The sequence below is a fragment of the Polyodon spathula genome, chromosome 16 (assembly GCF_017654505.1).
Source record: "Polyodon spathula isolate WHYD16114869_AA chromosome 16, ASM1765450v1, whole genome shotgun sequence".
NCBI lineage: Eukaryota > Metazoa > Chordata > Actinopteri > Acipenseriformes > Polyodontidae > Polyodon > Polyodon spathula.
The window spans coordinates 32,732,478-32,751,273 of record NC_054549.1 but is presented as its reverse complement, the minus strand read 5'-3'; the positions used below and the strand labels follow the sequence as shown (position 1 = coordinate 32,751,273).

General features: G+C 35.8%; 1 protein-coding gene across 1 annotated transcript in view; it reads right to left on the bottom strand.

Moving 5' to 3' along the window:
* The window catches only part of LOC121329340 (A disintegrin and metalloproteinase with thrombospondin motifs 9-like), a 44,065-nt gene that overhangs the window by 19,541 nt on the left and 5,728 nt on the right, over positions 1-18,796 (bottom strand). Inside the window, exons 4-28 of the mRNA XM_041274898.1 lie at positions 17,488-17,774; positions 16,741-16,824; positions 16,521-16,645; positions 16,093-16,133; positions 15,752-15,857; positions 14,984-15,130; positions 14,447-14,588; positions 14,126-14,230; positions 13,141-13,286; positions 12,057-12,238; positions 11,796-11,932; positions 11,226-11,343; positions 11,010-11,105; positions 9,237-9,403; positions 8,965-9,094; positions 7,568-7,694; positions 7,097-7,307; positions 6,832-6,996; positions 6,071-6,235; positions 5,345-5,464; positions 4,331-4,438; positions 4,020-4,187; positions 2,945-3,181; positions 2,628-2,789; positions 1,868-2,044 (exon numbers count right to left, since the gene is read on the bottom strand). Coding sequence (XP_041130832.1) covers positions 1,868-2,044; positions 2,628-2,789; positions 2,945-3,181; positions 4,020-4,187; positions 4,331-4,438; positions 5,345-5,464; positions 6,071-6,235; positions 6,832-6,996; positions 7,097-7,307; positions 7,568-7,694; positions 8,965-9,094; positions 9,237-9,403; positions 11,010-11,105; positions 11,226-11,343; positions 11,796-11,932; positions 12,057-12,238; positions 13,141-13,286; positions 14,126-14,230; positions 14,447-14,588; positions 14,984-15,130; positions 15,752-15,857; positions 16,093-16,133; positions 16,521-16,645; positions 16,741-16,824; positions 17,488-17,774 — 3,653 coding nt within the window. The remainder of the gene's footprint in view (positions 1-1,867; positions 2,045-2,627; positions 2,790-2,944; positions 3,182-4,019; positions 4,188-4,330; positions 4,439-5,344; positions 5,465-6,070; positions 6,236-6,831; positions 6,997-7,096; positions 7,308-7,567; positions 7,695-8,964; positions 9,095-9,236; positions 9,404-11,009; positions 11,106-11,225; positions 11,344-11,795; positions 11,933-12,056; positions 12,239-13,140; positions 13,287-14,125; positions 14,231-14,446; positions 14,589-14,983; positions 15,131-15,751; positions 15,858-16,092; positions 16,134-16,520; positions 16,646-16,740; positions 16,825-17,487; positions 17,775-18,796) is intronic.

Here is an 18,796-nt window from a genome sequence, read left to right as displayed (position 1 = left end):
TAAAAAGAAGAGAGAAGCAGAATCAAGATTGTCCAGTTTGGGGGAACTTCAACATTTTCTCAATGGGCTGTTGAGGAGGAACTTCCTATTGAACGTATGTGAATTTTTTGTAAATTATGTTCTTCTTTTTTTGTCTTTGGCTTCAGACTTCCAATACACACATTACATGCAGCATACATGCAGTACATTCACTTCTGTGTACTCCAGGGTTTTGTGTTTAATGCTATGTGAGTGACGTGTACAGTTCATCCAAGCAAACATAAGCAAAAGAAACATTTGATCTCATTATTCTACCTTTCTTTAATTGTTACCATTTGACATTAACATTAAACAATGTAAAATGATACAATATATATATATATATATACGTTATATTTATATATATATATATATATATATATATTTTATAAATATATATATATAATATATATATATATTATATATATTTTGCTATTATACCAAGTAAAAAATAAATACACAATTACATAAATATATAAAAAGTCCATGAAACTGAAACAATTCAACCAATACTGAAGTTTGTTTTAAATTATGTGTCTCAAAGATTGAAGTTACTGTGAATTCGCTGCAACGTTCCAAGTAATACCGCTCTTTCGCTTGTGAGTTCAGTTTAACCAGCCCATTGCCCACTTCAAGCAAAGTGGACAAGTGAAGTTTGATAATGAGGTAGACACAAATGACTGGCTTCGTGTTTGATAGTCAGTAATAAAGCTGGTCCTCCTTATTCTTCATCTTTCAAAGTTTAGTAAAACACGGTTACAAGGAAGATTCTGCTTGCAGCTTCAACAAAAAAAAAAAAATCTTGTTTCAACTGCCAATAGACAATTGGATACAGTGGTATTGAAACACAACAGCAAAATCCTTGCACTATCACGGATTTCCTAATCTGAAACAAGTGAAATAAACTATCTTAATTTTAGTCTCTCTACCCACGCTTAAATACCATTGAAACACCAATGCAGGGTAGACAATGTGGTAGGAAAGTGTGCTAAATGTCAGCGTGCATACATTAAAAAAAAAAAAAAAAAACGATAACAGCACCCACAATGTCCTTTACAACATTGTTCCTCCCTTGTTATGAAGGACCATTAAAATCCTGGAGCATTATAAAATAATGGTTACATTTGTTTTTTGTTTGTTTCAAGTGAGGTATGGCAAGGCAAAGCATCAACATTATATATTTACAAATGCAAGTAGCAAATTATAGATAGATAGATAGATAGATAGATAGATAGATAGATAGATAGATAGATAGATAGATAGAGAGCTTTAAAGTGCTTTAAAATGTTGGATATGCCAACACTTATTTTACCTTTTACAACTATTATACTAATATGAAGAATCTTGTCTTTACAGTGTGATCAAATACATTACTTGTTTGATTCCTTCAAATATACAAACAGTAGAAAATAAAATATGTATATAATACACTCAGTGTGCATTAAAAAAAAAAAAAAAACTACTTTTTGCTCGTTAGGCACAATCATTCTCCACAATAAGTTTGCTATTGCTACATAACTGCAAGCTGAGCAATGGTTTGCATTGTGAACTATGTACATGAATTAAGCAATTGCTTGCTTAACAAATTATAAAGTAGATATACAGGTTTCAACTGTAAAGCATTATTAACAAATCAATGTTTAAATGCCACAGAGTGTAAATATGAACCTAGTGAACATGGAAGTCGAAATAAGTCACAGTACTTTACCCTGCATGTTACTGGCCTTCTATAAATTAAGTGCACTGTTTTTCTTTTTTTATGTACAAGCTTAAACACTGTTTCAAAGAAAAAATCCTGTCTTTAGAAAAACTGTATACGACTGCAGAATAAAAATATTCATGGCCGTACCGAACTCCAAGGACTGGTGTTCCAGCCTGCATCTGGAGGACAAGCCTGAGACGTGCACTGCTCCCGATCTGGAGGTTTGTCAAGAATTTCACAGCTCAGATCATTAAATCGCTCTCCATTGGGCCGTTGACACACAACCAGTCTGGTCTTGACTCCGCCACCACATGACTGTGTACACTAAGCAGAAGGACAGAAAACATGTATTGCTGCAAACAAATTTGCCGATCTTTCAATAAAAATAAATAAATAAATAAATAAATAAATAATAAAAAAGCTACACGCACACATATTAGACACCTGAGTTACAGCAAGCTTTATAGAAAAGGTAGCTTATGCAAGCAGCAGGCAGAGTTTTTGTTGGCAACATTTTGGATCAACTGCCAGACTGTTAAATTCTGACCCCATATTATTTGAGCAAAATGGTGCCCAACTAAAACATTGCCTCTGTTCAGGGTCAAGCTTCCCACCCTCCTGTTTCGATAAACCTTGTGTTACTGTATTCAAAAAAGTGTTATAGTGGGCTAATGCACCAGATTTCCACTCTATACCTCTTAGGTAGAAAAGGGAGACAGTTGAGGAGTTGGAATGCATCAGCCTAAGTAAACGCTTGTGTAATTACATTGAAATAATTTCCAGATCTGTGTTGGGAAGAAGCATATGTCACTTAATGTAACTTGCAAGGAAGCGAGGCTGTTTCAGAATCGTTAGTTGTTATTATGAACTTTAGTATATTTCTGACAAAGAGTACCACAAATCTTACCTCTCCCCAGTTACCATAGACCCACTGAGGGCAGGGACCAGATTCACAAGATCGCTGCTCCACTGGCTTGGTCCTGTCATCACAGTAACTCGCCGCATAGCCATTTTCATCTTGACACACAACAGCACGCCGCTGGAATCCACCGGCACAAGTACTGGAACACTGTCAGAAAAATTACAAAAAGCAATCTCAATACTTACGTTTTTCAGAATACCAAATAAAAATGTTTTGTTTGACAACACTAAAAAAGGATAAAAACACACCTAAAAGCAATTACGTGTACAAGTATAATTTTTGTTATTTAAAAATGTACGCACTGCTCCCCAAGGTCCTATTCTCCATTGGTGGGCTCCTGGGGGAAATGCACGGCCCGGGGGTCGATGAGTGGGTAATCTCCCCTGGTCAGATTGAGAGGGACACTGAGACAGGGCGCATTCCTGTTTGGATGCTGGACGATCGTCTGGGTCGCACTCACTCACGTCAACAACCTGATCACTGAAATTCACACAGACCACTTGCCTTGTCATCTTCCCCTGACCACAGCTTACAGAGCACTAAAAAAATATATAAATAAATAAAAGACTCACATCAATCTAAAAATGACTTGACTGGTTTGTCTGGTTTCTATAGTTTTACAGCTATCAGTGAGTTGATAGGGAGAGACTGAATATTTTGGTAAGGGTTCAAATCAAAATAGTGGAGATACAGATGCTTAAGAGTTAGAGTTATAGTCGTATATTTTGTTGTAAGCAACACACTTTTTTTAATATGTTTTGTAACACATGTTACAAAATTACCCTTTCTGTCACAAATGAGAAACCTGGCTAACACTCAAACAAACGCAGATCAATGTAAATATTTGTTAAGAAATTTTAAAGTAGAGTTGGCTTCACGGTCAATGTCTGCGAGGTCAAGGGAGTAAATCAATACCTGTGCCAAAGACTTTGATAAACATGCAAGACGAAGTCCAAGGCCAGAAATGCATACACAGTGTTGCCAGAATGAATACCAAACTATGCCCTTTTTTGTATAACAAGTATATTAAATAAACCATTTTATTCTTTCACAGCCATATCTTGTTCAGCCATATGTTTTTATGTGCATTGATACAAAAATATAAAATAGATCGCTTTAGGATTTTCTTTTTTCTGGTCAATTTCTTGTCAGTGGACATGCGGTAACACCAATAATGTCCAAGCAGTATATTCACCAGTAACACTTTACAATGTTGTCAGGAATTTAAATATAATATCTAAACTATAATATTACAATATTATAATCAATTCATCATAACTGACACAGTTCGTATCAACTGGCACTATGAAGTGTTGCCATTTCCCCATTTAATCTAAATTAAACTATATTTATATTAAAAACTACTTTATTTCTTACCAAAGTCCATTCAAGTGTCTTCCACTGTCCACAAGATGAAACAGAGCATGCCTCTCTGGCAGGGGGCCTGGGAAGATGGGAACAAGCAGACTCCTCAGCTACTCCACCTAGATTGTCTCTGCAGCTGACATATCGCAGTCTGGTGCCTTTTCCACATGTGGTAGTGCACTGAAAAAAGAACCAGTGGATTAACTCTCAATTACTCACAGGCGTATTAACATTTTAGGTTAAAAAAAAAAAAATAGTATTCTGAAAGCTTGTCAATTTCAGATAGACAGTTAAGTGTGAAACAGGATTTAAAATGTATTTACTGGGGTCCAGGATCCGTATCTCCACTGAGTTCTGTGGCCCCCATGTGATGGTGGTTTTGATTCTGGAACAGCTGGTTGTGCAGCGGGACACACAGTCATTTCACAGTCCTGTAAAAATTCAGATGTACTAAAATTAATGGTTTACTTATAATGTATTCTCAATGGAGAAAACCAACATACAATCATAAAGGGAATTTAGGGTAATGAGAGGCAGGTAATAGGTTAAATAAATATATATATAGGGAAACGTATTACCATATATTAAGCTTTGCAACAGTTTACTATTAACTTAACCTGCTTTAACTGTACAACCAGCTGATCAAACATTAACCACAGCAGGGACTCATGTAGGATGGAGTCTTTAAGCAAAGGTAATAAATGATTCTGCTAGGTTCTCTGCAAAATGCCACACAGTGCAAGACTCATTTAGGCAAACCTTATTCATTTTTCATATTAGATGCTCCAGCAATGCAAGCAGTACCCCTTCAAACAGTTGTTTCATGCATGCAGTATAATCTACCGCTTGCATCCAGCTTCACAGGTGAATGGCTGGAATCACACAGAGGTGAAGTGACTTATTCAAGGTCAGAAAGCCTGTGGCTGAACTGGGAACCAAACCCAGGGCCTCTCAACTGCCACTGCTCAGCTTTAATTACCCGCCACTGCTTCCTAGATTATTACAACTCGCAAACAGTGTCCTTTTTGTATCTTACTAGCTGTGCTGTATCTTTTCACTCAGAAGTTACAGGTCTGATCGTAGATTGGTTAAATTAAATATTTTGCTGAATCATTCCTTGACTTTTGTTTGCATCAACACTTCCACTTATTTCCCCCATCAAACAAAAGTTAGCAGGGTTCATTCATAACCCATCTAAAACGGAGTATCAGAAATAAGGATTACATTAGAATGAATTAGATTTGGGTATATAGATGGAGAAAGTAACTTTACCAAGTGCATGAAAGAAATGGGCGGAACATGAAGATAAAATGTAAATGAAAGGAGGGTGGTTTTACCTGTGTATCTGTTGGTCTTGTAGCTGCATTGCATTCAGTGTCATCCATGACAGACCCATATGATCCTACAACACATTTAACTGCTCTCATTTGGTAGCCCTGGCCACATGTGGTTGTGCACTGCAAGCAGCAACAAGGAAAACAAAAAGGACTAAATCATTTATACACCCTTTCTAACACAATGCACTTTTTAAAATGTTTATAGCAACAATCGCCTGTCATATCTTCCTCACACAAATGTTAAAAGCAATGGCTGGAACATGAAAGGAAAGAGAAGTTCATAGAAGTTACTGTACTTCTTCCCCCACTTAGAAATCAAAGTTCAGCACATGCCGCATTCTTCTACTTGACCAGTTTGAGTGAAACGAGGTCAAACCTGCATGGCGCCAGTTCAGCTGGAATTGCACATGGTTCATTTAATGTCTTCAAATATACATTGAACATGATTGCCAATTCTATGGTATGCGAGTGCATAATCTGTGTCACACTTTTGTACTTATTGGAAGTTTGCACACTGCATTTAAGATAAGATGCAGTATTTTGAGAAGTAATCATGTTTCGTGGTAAGCACAGTTTCCATGACACTTCATTTCTTTAGTTTGAAAGGTTTTCATTTTGTTGATTAGAAAATCTGCCTGGTTTAATTTTGTAAATGTATATTATAGCTTTGGTATAAAATATGAAAACTCCTTTACAAGGCAACAAACAAGGGCATTTTAAACTGACCTGCCCCCACGGTCCAACCTGCCATGCTGCGCACTCCTGTTGTTGACAGGTTTGCATGGATACTGGTTTAGATGAAGAGTCGCACAATTGGTCATCTAACCTGTCCTCTCCAAACTGACACCAGGTCTGCCGATGTTTGTGCCCTTTCCCACAGGTCACAAGACACTGGAAACACAACTCCACATCGTGAGAATATGAAACAACGACAACACCTGCATTAATATCCCTTTCTGGGGTACCACTGCCAGCAGAGACCCACCACACAACAAATACTGTGATAAACATTACTGGAATAGTGTTATGTTAAACTGCCAAAAACTGAAGTAATCTAATTATATCTGAGTTGCTTCCACAGCATGAATGACTCAAGTGAATGTGGCCAGAGGACTCAAGGTCTGAAAAGCAGGAAAAATAAAAATTCTTGTTCCTGCCAGACAACCTAGCTGTCCAGCTCCACGTTGCAGCATCAATCCAACACTGGTAACCATGACACCAAAATAAGGTTTTAAAAGGGGCTGAAAAAAAAAACCTGAAAGGAATACATAAAGGTCCAGATTTTCAAAGCAATCCACTCCAAACCATCACTGGCCAATTCTAAAACAAGTCAGGAACAACTTAAAAATACTTACAAGCCCCTAAATAAATTTTAAGTCTGATTTGTTTATTTTCCGGTTTAGTAACTTTTAGTACCCCAAAGTCTCAAATGTTGGCAGAACAACAAGATTACATATACCGATAAACAATGTCTAAATGTCACTTACTTCTGACCAGTCACCTGTTTTCCACTGTGGGCACACAAATTCATTGCACTTCTGGGTGACAAGGTTATCCTGCTGACTGCACTTGCTTTCATCAAGGACTGACCCCAGAGAACTAACACACACGGCACCCCTTCTTCTGGTACCCCCACCACAGCTTTTGGAGCACTGAATCAAAAACAAACAGCAGATTATTTTCCATCTGTTGCCATGCTTTGCAGTGGGTAAGTTAAAGAAAGCAATGGAACATGGAGTGCGGTTTACTTACTTCTGTCCAAGAAGAATATCGCCAGACTCCTATGTTACATTCCCCCTGGCATGCTTCCGTTTCATCTGGCTTGCGTTGATTGCTACAGTATCGGTCATCTATCTTTTCTGTTTTCTCTTCTGACTGGCTGTGCTTTGCACAGTAGATTTCTCGAGTCCTATAACCAGGTCCACACTGAGCTGTACACTCGCTTTTCCTTTCTATGTGCCACCTGTTGCACAACACGTTAGAAAGCTTTATCAGGGTACTATAGAATCATTATGCTTTTATTCATTATGCTTTTGTCAGAGTACAAACATTATTATTATTATTATTATTATTATTATTATTATTATTAATAATAACAGTTGAGGTGACTTAAACTGTTTTAAGTCTCACCGAAGCATATGCTTAGTAAATCTACCCCAACATGACAAAGCACAACCATTGTAGCTCTTACTTATTTAATGAAGAATTAGCATGGTGCCTCACCTGATTTCACATTCTGTGTTACAAGGCTCAGTTACCAGAGTGGGGCGGAGAGATCCTAAACATCTTTGATCAGAAACTACAACACGATCAGACTCTCTGCTACAAAGAGGTCTTCTTTTGCGTTCACCTGTTCAAGAAGCACATAAGATAACAGGGGTTACATTTTTATTTCATTTTCATTTACTTGATATAAATCCAATATTCCAAAATAAGTTTTCCTCCCAGAAAAGTTGTGACTGACCACATTGATTGTTATAATCAGTTCTTTTTTTTCCTTCTTTTTATTGCAGCTATAACAGTTGTCAAACAATACAATTAGCGGGACATTACTGGGACATTGCACAACCACTGTAGCAGATACAGGAGAACAAATACTGCGGATTGACTAACATATATTATAAGGTACTTCTATACAGATCTCTGCAATTGCTGGAATCAAATACATACAGCACAAGTTTTGCATCACTCTATAGAATTAACTAATTTTTCTTCATAAAGTCGAATGAAACCTGATGAATAATGTTACGTTAACATATTGAATTACATTACTTTATAAAGAAAAACTGACAAAAACTGAAGAACAATTGACATTTCGAAATCTAAAATAAAATACAGTCGGTGCCGCTTAATCGAGATACTGAGAAATCGGGATTTCTGCTTAAATGGGATACAACTCTGGGAGACGGTTCTTCCCAGTGCTATTTATCTAATTTAATTGGGATGTCACTTTGTTTTAATTGGGATACATTATTTTCAAATGATGAAGAGGGATAGCTTTTCTGAGTAAGACAGGTTTGCAGAGCACAGTGCAGTGAGTACGTGATTACACTGTGCCTTGCGTAAACCACGTTGAAGGAGCCGGAGTCTCCTGTGGTTTCATCAGCTGGTGTTGCAACGAAAGCTGGGGGGTCAACATTGCAGGTGCCTCGCTTTGTGAGAAGATTTGATTTCATTCTTTTTCATTTCATTTAGAAATAAAAAACAGCGATTAATTTTGTTTAGGAATAAAAAATCAACAATCGATGCATATTTTAAATGACGTGTTTAACATTTAATCATAATGCTATGCGACTTCATTTTTTTTCTTCTCACTAAGGTTGCTTATTCAGGATATTTTTACTTCTCCTGAGGCTTCCCGATAATGTGGAGCTGACTGTACTTACTATTATTATGGCTTCTGATAGACTTTTGCAGTATCATTTTGTAGTTTTTTGGATTACATGTTGTTAAATAAATATCTAAATTATGTTCATACACACTAGATATATCCAAAAATTGTAGGTGATGCAAAATATTTGGCCATAGCTGTACCATCTATTATTTTAGCTCAAAAGAGTCACATAATCCTATTGTAGGCTGCATCCAGTTCTCTGCAGCTCATCATTCTCGCTACATACCTTGGCAATGCTTGCTGCACTCTTGCCAAGGACCATATGGATCCCAGAAGAACTTCTGTGGTTTGTCCTCAATGGGAATATTGAACGAGTATCGTACATCAGGGTTGTATAAATTTCCCACTGATAAAACCTGAATTAAAAAAAAAGTAGTGAAAAACAGACCATGGGAAAGCTTTTAATATTTTTTTTTTGGAACATAAAAAAAAATAAAAAAATAAAACTTTATGAAAAGAACCACTGTACAAATATTTTGACCCAATTTTTAGCATTACCTGAACTGTAATTTCTTCGTCAATGCGATCAGTGCAGTTGATTTGTTCTATTTCGTGGTCGGAACCGCTGTATTCTATTACAGTGTTTCCTACTTTAACTTCCCTTTTAAACATGCTAACAACAAACTCTCCGTTTAGAAGAAATTCTCCACGGCTGTTGGAAAAAGCTGTTAAGAGGAAAAATAAAATACAACAGTGACCCAATGCGAGTGAAGAGTGAAATTAAATGACTTTCTTTCAAGATTATTGTAGTTATTTGTACCAGTACTTCAAAACATCGCTTTCAGATTCCTCAGGTTATATAGTACAATAAAAAATTTATTTTTTTATAACTAGCAAAATTGTGACTTTAAACTAATAAATATGTAAACTGTTTGAGGTTCATGTTCTGACCAAAATTCTTAAACAAGTAAAAAATGGTGTATTTAATTGGGACAAAAAACAACCATCATGCTTTGGAAACAAATCTGAGTGGTTTCCTGTAACACAGCAGTCTATTGCACAAATTCACACTAATGTGATTATGTAGCTAATTTCCTGAGTTACTTTCCCCACCATTTCACCCATCACAGTTATACTAATACAACGTTTCTTGCTGCACAGCCCAGACATAAGAACTGGTTAAATAAGTCAAGCTATGTTAGGACACACAAGACAACTGAAAAAATACTGAAATCCCCGATAAATCAGATAAAGTGCTGTGCATCCTACTAAACGTTGACATGCATGTTAGAAACTCATCAAACTGTTGAGGTGTCTTAATTGTCTTTTGAACAGGTTTACAAAACAAACTCAACCAAAGGGTTACACCTTAAACCTTCTGGGGTTGGAAGAATCACTTTGCTCTTACAATGTGAAAAGGCTGCTTCTCCACAGTCCCTCAGGTTACATTTTTCACACTTAGTCAAGTGTAAATAAGCATATGCAGGCTGGCCCTCATTAGCATATTTAAATGCTCCACATAACCACTTGCACTTAAGTATGTACTGGATCACACTTTCAAATACATGTTTTGTATTGTAACTGAATTTAAAATGTAGCATTTCACATCTGTAATCTGATACAGCAGTGATTTAAACGTTGAAAGATTGTATATATTGCTTTAGTCACAAGGCTGTATCTAATCCTGTTACTTTTAATTGGGTCATTTGTAGAGAGGTAGTAGTGTTTCAATCCTCTAGATCTTAATCACCCACTAGGATTAAACACACAATGCACAGATGAACAAAAAAACTTGTCTCAGTGCCTTTGCATTTTGTTCATTTCTTGTTCCCTTCATGACTGCTCAAAGTCAAAATTCATTTTGAACTTAAGAGCTGCATCATGATTCATTAATGCTTAACAAAGTTGAAAATAATTGTTTCAATTATCCTGCAAGTGAAACTATCATTAGTTAAGCATCTGCAAAGTAATGCAATAAACTATTAAGGAAACTTAAAAAAAAAAATATATATATATATATATATATTATACAAAAGGAATATATATATTATATATATATATATATGTTACAAAAGTTATACAATCTTAGGGAACACTGAACCGAATGTTCAATTGTTGTAAAATGGTTTTACAGCAATTGCAGATAATAAGCAACTTCTCAATATGATGCATTGTTATTGTATGAGTATAAACTACCTCTGTACACCCTGAATTCTGGGCTGGACTAACATAGTGCAATAGTACTTGTCAGTTTTGAATTATTTAAAAATTACAACACAGAAGTAACTCCTGATTACAACTATAAAAGCTATAATATTTTAACAAACTTACCAAGGTAGTTGTCATCTTCCGGTTTTCCTGAGTAGCTGTGCTGGCGCACATCAACATTGGTAGCACCACTTGGAATACGTACAACAATGTTATATCCTGAAAGGAAAGTGTCAATGTTTACTATTTCATTTAATCTAAATATGTACTGATATATTAGACCCTTTTATGAAAGTGATATTAAGAATAGTACATCCCAATAATATACTTTCCTCTTACCGTAATTAACTGTATTAAATGTGCCTGACACTGTTTTACAAGAAGAATTATCACCACCGCACACACCACATTTATCTCTTCTTGCTTTTGAGTTTAGCACATGGTCGCATCCAGCTTGCTGTAAAGAAAGGAATATGTGCAGGACTTGCATTACAACATTATACTTTACTGTGGGATGATTTAACTTTCCAAACTATGTGAAATACAATTCAATTTAAAATCTAAGTTGAAGAGAAAAGCACAACATGGTGGAATAAAGTAAAGTGAAAACATGGCAAAACACTGAGGAATATTGTTTAAAAAGAGTGACTGATGTATGGCAAACATGAACATTTTATGAAAAGGGTAATGCAGGCAGCTTCCAGCTTACTTATATGAAATTGATGCCAATTAATGCCATAGCAATCATAGTAGGAAGCAGGATATGTGCTGGTAAATTCGAATTCGTACAATGCCATTCTATCCAGCAAGAGCTCATCATTTGCAGTGGCCCTTCAGAAAACTCCATTCCCACAGTAAACAGGCACTCCTTTATATTGTTTAATACAAAATCATTGTTTAATGTCTTACCCGACAAAGACCCTGTACGCAGATATCATTAGTATCTGGTCCACATGGAGTACCGTCAATAACTCTGTCCCTGAGCTGATAATAGGCTGTGCTCCCAGCAACTCTGCAAAAGAGTTTGCAGCGGTCTTTCATTAAAACTGTCAAGGGGAATAAAAAAAATAAATAAAAAAGGATCAGTTAAAGTTACCGGTGATTTGACTTTTAAGAAACTGTACACACCTTTCGAAAAGGTTTGAATGAGAATTTTGCGAGATGACTTACGTCCGCTGTACTTGGGAACCCAGCGCACATTTGGAGGTAGACCATTAATGTTGAAATGCTTTCCATCGAATGCTTCGCACTGCTCCTCTCTGAAGTCTTTCTTTAACTTGGAACAAGGGTCAGAGTTGCAAGATCGAAACTTCATCCTTCGACCGAGGCAGTACTTTCCACCATTTTTCGGTCTGCAAAAGAAACAAATGAATAATGTTATTCTGCAAGACAAGAGACTTCATGGGCAGTTGAAATTGAATAAATACATGCTTTCCGGCAGTACTTGCTCCATATACTATATACTTCTCTAGAATTCATCTCTAGCCCAAGAGCCCTAATATTTGCCCTAAAGCAATTCCCAAATACATTTTTCAGCAAAGCAACATACTAACCATTATTCGTGTTATTTCCACAATAATGTGCAATGTAAATATACAACAATATGAACAATATAATTACTATTTTATTACAGTGTGGTTAGTGAACACTTAATGTAAATTGCCGCTCTAATTTAAAGAGCAGCATATTCATGACTCAAAGTACAGTTTATTTATTTATTTTTGATCATGTGATGTCCCTCTATTCAATTAAACACTTGGAAAAGTGTTGATTATGAAACAAGTTCACTTTAGTTTTTTCTCCCGTAACTTCATCCTAATTTTTTATTCAAACCTAACTCAAACAACAAATTAGGTTAACTTGACTTAACTAAATTGTAATCATTTTTTTTGCAGCGAGTCAAAAAGATTTTAAATCCGGGAAAAGCAATATAACTGACCTTGTTTTTTGCCTTCAGTTTGAATAAAAAATAAGGAGCTGTGTTTTATTTTTTACATTATAAATGAAACTGAATCATAGTGTCTTTCAAGTTACAAGAGAAAAAACAAGAGATCTTGTTTCACAATGAACGCTTTTTCAAGAGTTTAATTAAGTCGTCTCAATATAACTTTAAATGGACATCACATAACCAAAAAGAAAAAAAAAGAAAACGAAGAGCCCTGTTAATACTGTATGACTTATCAGTTTTTAAAATGAGAAGTACTGGGAGTTATCTTTCTTATTTTTAAACCTGCAGTTTTACAAGTTTTCTTACACAGGTCTGTTGCACTCTCTCACTGCAATTTTGATGCCACCCCCACAGGTCCTGGAGCACGTTCCAAAAGGACTCCAGATTCCCCATGCTCCATCAACTGCTGTAGCTTCATTCTCCCTAGCAATACACAGGCCATGCTTGCAATGCTGTAGAGGAAAAAAAAAACAACAACTGAGAAACTATACAAATATCCTGAACTACAGGGCAGTTACAATACAAACTTTGCCAAAAACACATTCAAATGAAGGTCATAACATGTAAAGAGGCACAACTGGATGCATCTGCTCGAGTGATGCACAGGACAGAATGGTGGCTCTAGATCAGGATTGAATGCTCTGGCAGAATTGGGGGGAACTAGGGGGGACATAAATCACGCAGTATCCTTTTTTTAAACTATCAAACAGAATCATTACATGTTTGATTAGTATATTAAACTACTTGTTTGCTCTTTTAACTAAAGACATACGTTATTACTACTGTATAAATCAGTATGGGAGGGGGAGTCTTTAATTTCTGGGAAAGTATTGTCAGGACTATATTATTTAGGAATACACAGTACAATCTGAAAGTAATTACGAAGAACCATGCCAGTTGTTGACTTTTGACAAATGTAAGACTTTGTGAATTGCCACTGGTGCCCTAAAATCTTCCATGTAAGAATCCAGGCAGGAAGTATAATGTTGGAAAGTACTAATTAACAGCTCCATGTACTAAAGCAGGAATGAATAGAGAATCTCCACAAATGTGCCATCAGATTTGCCTTAAGCCTATTATTGCTTCACGCTAATATCAGCTTTGAAACAACAAAGAAAAAGAAAGCGACACAAAGTGAGGAGGTTTTGGGAGAGAAAGAGCTTGTGCTCCTGCAGCTGAAGCTATATTTGTTTCCATTCTGTTGAAGAAGTGCAGTGAATTTTAGGCTAAACCGTAGAAAAGTGCGCCGCATACTGCACTGAATTTTTAATCGAATATTTGTGAGACTTACTTTCCCAGGTGCACATTCGGTTCCATCAGCCCAAGGCATGTGTTGAGTACGGCATCCCTTCTGAGCTCCTTCTGGGCTTGAGCACCAAAGTCGCCTACATTGTGTCTAGTAAAGATCGGTAAACACTTGTATAAGTTATCTTTATAGTATGTTTGCATGCACTTTTTGATCTATTGCATTAAGTTCATCACCTCCTTTACCCAAGTAGTAACTCATCTGCGTTCCTCCCTAATACACTGAAGAGTGCAGCATTAAATCAAATATGTCACTTTTTTTGTATATCTATAAAACAATTATATAAAATATTAATAAGCTGCTTACCATATACGGGCACACCTGAGTTCCGGGTCCAAAAATAAGTTCACATTGTTTATTAACACTATAAATGCGACCCGGAAGTTGTTGAGGCAGAGCGTATGGTTTAGATACAGGCTCATCAAGCAAGCATTCTCCATACCCTGTACTAATAACATTGAAAAGAAAAAAAAAAATCAATTTACAGTACACACCCTTTTATTTGTGTGCCATAAATGATGTCCATTTCATCGTTAACTTAAATATCTGCTAATTACGTAACTTTGTACACTATGCAATGCAATAGTTTTAGAGTTCTTCATCACCAAAACTCAATCTAATTTTGAGTTTCTTTTATAAAAGGTTTACAGCATTAGATTTAAAACATTAGGAATGGTGTTCTATTACACAGAATTAGCAGTAATGCTTGTTTTTTTCAAACTAATAAGGATACTGTATATTTACCACACCATATGCAAGTTAATTTACAATTATGCATAACAATTACTGACTTTAATTATCAGCTAACTTTATTTGTGAATACAAAACCTGTTATTCACATACTCGAGAAACTCGGTAATGTATTTTCTGCTGCATTTTGACCACATCCATGGATTGGTGTAATAGTTTAATGTTGGTGCCATTACATGTTGCTGGTTTTTCACCCCTTCTTCTTTGCATCTGTTGCTATCATCGTGAGGCATGTTAAACCTAATTCGAAACACAAAAACAAATGTTTTTCAAAAAGCATAGCAAACATGGAATAAAAAAAACCTTTTCATCAATATAAATATAAAAAATGGCCAAGTCACATTTTTATATATAAAAGAAAAAAAAAAAAAAAAAAAAAAAAACACCAAAAACATAATCCACCTCGCCATTAACAGGTCATTTTTGAAATCTTTCAGTATTCAGAAGAAGCAGATATGTAAAGGAAAAACAAGCTGTTGAGTGTTACACAGCTAGCATACTCTTGAGGTAATGTATATGTGGGAGCTCCTAAAGATTGCTTTGTGAAAATGCTTCAGGAATTTTGTATTACTTCATTCAGAAAATAAAAAGGTCATGGATATCAAAACTACACATAATACCACAACTGAAAGTCACTTCTGCTCATCACTCTTTGCAACCATTATTCTTCTGCATACTGCTTACAAATCACAGTCTCATGGGTATTCTGAGAGGACGATTACAGCAAGTTCAGTTATTTTTGCAAAAAAAATTTAACCATGGTTTGTATCCATATTCTTCAATATTTCTGTTACTGGTAATTACATTTTAAAGTTAAAACACATGCGTTGTATGTTCTGTAGAAACTGGTGCAATACTTACACATGACCAAGTTCATGCGCTACTGTAAAAGCTGTGCTTAATCCATTATCTTCACTGATGGAACAACTTCTATATGGATCACAGACTGTACCCAACTCAGCCAAACCTGTCAAGAAATAGGATTTTATGGTTATTATTTAAAATGTCAATTTTCATGAACAATGTAGCACTATTTTGTTCATAATTTTACAGAAACACACACAAGGGAAATAAAACACATTACAAAAAACAAGAAAAAGTACACTACAATTCTTATTTATGGTTTAAAAAGGATTGCTGTTATACACTTTGTATAACATTTCTAGACATTTCACACACACACACACACACAAAAAGCTTACCTAATGTATCACATTTGTCACGGGCTCTGCAAATATCTTGTCTGTAAAAGAAAAAAAAAATACTGAGGAACTACTCATTTAAAATAATCGTAACATTAGCTAGCTATTCCGTAAGTTAACAATTTTATGAACGCAGTGAATTGTTCTTGACAGGACAAAGAACCTGCCATTCTTAAAATCACTCAATTAATCAATCAATCAACTCTAACAAAATTGGCTTTAAAATATGGGCCTCGTCATTTTACACTTTTAAAATTACTTGATGCCTTTGCTATGACACTTTGCAATAACACCAGCCAGTGTTCTGTCCTCCCCCTTTTGGGATGGAACAGCAGGCCCTAAGCCAGACTGTAATACCTAAGCACATACCACACTTAACAATATGTCCCTATCTCCTGAACTTACCACGTTCACACTGTAATGTTTACCTTGTAATTAATACAGCTGTATCATGATGGGCATGATGAGTCTCTTCAAGGTGATTCTGAGTTTGTTGCCATATGCAGAAGTTCTTTAAGGTGGTCTGGGCATTAAATGATATTGCAGGACCTTCCTAATTAACAAAAGACATTGAATATATAACATTTCAGCGTTTGCTTAGGATTCATAAAATATTTTCTTCATAATTCAAATATAAACAAATCTTACCTGTTCATTATTTATTATAACTAACTTCACAATAACAATATTAATTAGATTTCCAATGCTGGGATCCTTATAAATAGATGCCACCTGAAACAAAGCATTAGAAAGATAGAAAATTATTAAAGCAAAGAAATAAATGATGCAGTGACAGAACACATATCGTTATATAAATCTTGCCATTTTCCAAAGGTATACTATAAAAAGACCACTGCCTCATTTCAAAATCACGTATCTTATAAAGTCTAGGTCCTGTAGGTTAAATTAAGTTTGATGGTCCTGGGAAACACAATAGCATGGCTGACTTGACTGTTGGAAACTTGATTACAGAGTGCAGTCCAGCAGTGAAAGCTGCCTTTGGTAGAATTAAATATAGGTCAACTAACCTTCTGCATGCAGAATTACTGTGTCGTGCAGGTTTGTTAGAAGGAGCCAAGCTGTATGTAAAAGTACTGTAGACTCCCTCTTTGTGATCCATATAAAGACCAACTCACAGTCAATGCAGACCTTTTCAATTTGAAAACATTATGAGCAGTTCTCTCTATTAGGACTCTCAATTAAGAACATATTTCATAGTCCCTTTTAATTTTAACAAATTGTGTGTGTGTGTATTACATAACTTTCATTTTATTTTATATATATATATATATAACATTGGGCTGCTTAAAAGACATTTCATAATTATTAATTATAATTTGCAACAAATATAACCCCCCTGCACTCCCCCAAAAATAAAAACCCAAACACACTCACAACAGACATCAATGTTAAGATGTAGTGCTGCAGGTTATTCCGATGATGCTCCACCATTTTGCTGTCTGCAACCACCATGACTTCAACAAAACGTGGGTATGATAAAAAACGCTTTGCTCTCCTGTGTGGTCCATATTGACTACTGTCATTCCCATTTGGTTGCTTCGATGTGGTAGAAAGGTGATTTGCAGCAATACCAGTTCTTAAAGTTTCCAAATCGGAAAATATACTACTTGGGTGCCCTTTCTTCAATGTTCTGTTATTTCTTCGGTGTCTATGTTTGTGTTCTAAAAAAGAAAACAACATAAAACAAAAACTAAATGATTACATGTCCTGTCACGGAGTCAACAATGCAGACTTTCTCTTGGACAGTATATCATTACTCATTTCAACTGACTTCTTAAAAAAAGCTAAGACCATCTATGAACTTAACCTCTGAGTCTATGCTGTGACCTGCTATGTGACTCTTTACACAGCCTAGGACGCCGTAACACCACATTCTGAAACACTAAATCAAAACCTCTGGGAAAGGTGTCTAACCAGTACCTTTCTCAGCTAGCTAATGGGGCATTTTACACAACACAGAGCACCACATTTCAACTCCTTTACTGGCAGGATACCTCCCATAGTTTTACTTAGATAGGCAGCAATGTGAGTGGGAGGATTCCCCTCTGCTTAAGAATCATCTGTACCTGTAACAGATTTTACACAAACACCTGTTTCAGGTTACAACAGACATGGCCATTTTATAAAAACTCTAATTATCGTCTTGCTTTATAAAACTAGAGCAAGATACCACTGTATTTGGTTCTTTCCAGGCACCGCTTGACCAGGGTTGGGGTCAGTTCCTATTTTTCAATTCCAATTGCATTTGCAATTTCTTTTTAAAATAACTTCCCAATTCAATTTTTAATTCCCATTCCCGTTTAATCAATTCCCAACCTTCACTGATCAAAATTGCAATTAGCAGTATTCTGATAAAAATTGCTTCTCACTGTGGTAACAAATTCCTTAAACTGAAGTTACTGGCCGGGTTTCCACACAGTTTAAAAAGTCATCACCCTCTCTCCACAGTCCCTATTTGTTTGACGTAGCATGCACATTTGGAAGTGCACGTCTAAATCATCGCATGACTTTAAGCGTGGGTAAATAGCTTTCTCTTGCTAAAAAGTCCTACAATTGACCAAAACTTTTTTTTTTTGGTGAGACTTCACCAGTGAAATCCTGTGACGCAATCTCGAGCAACTTTCTACTATAACTGAATGCCATGCCAAGCAATCATGCATTGGTAAGCTTCTTTGACCAAATA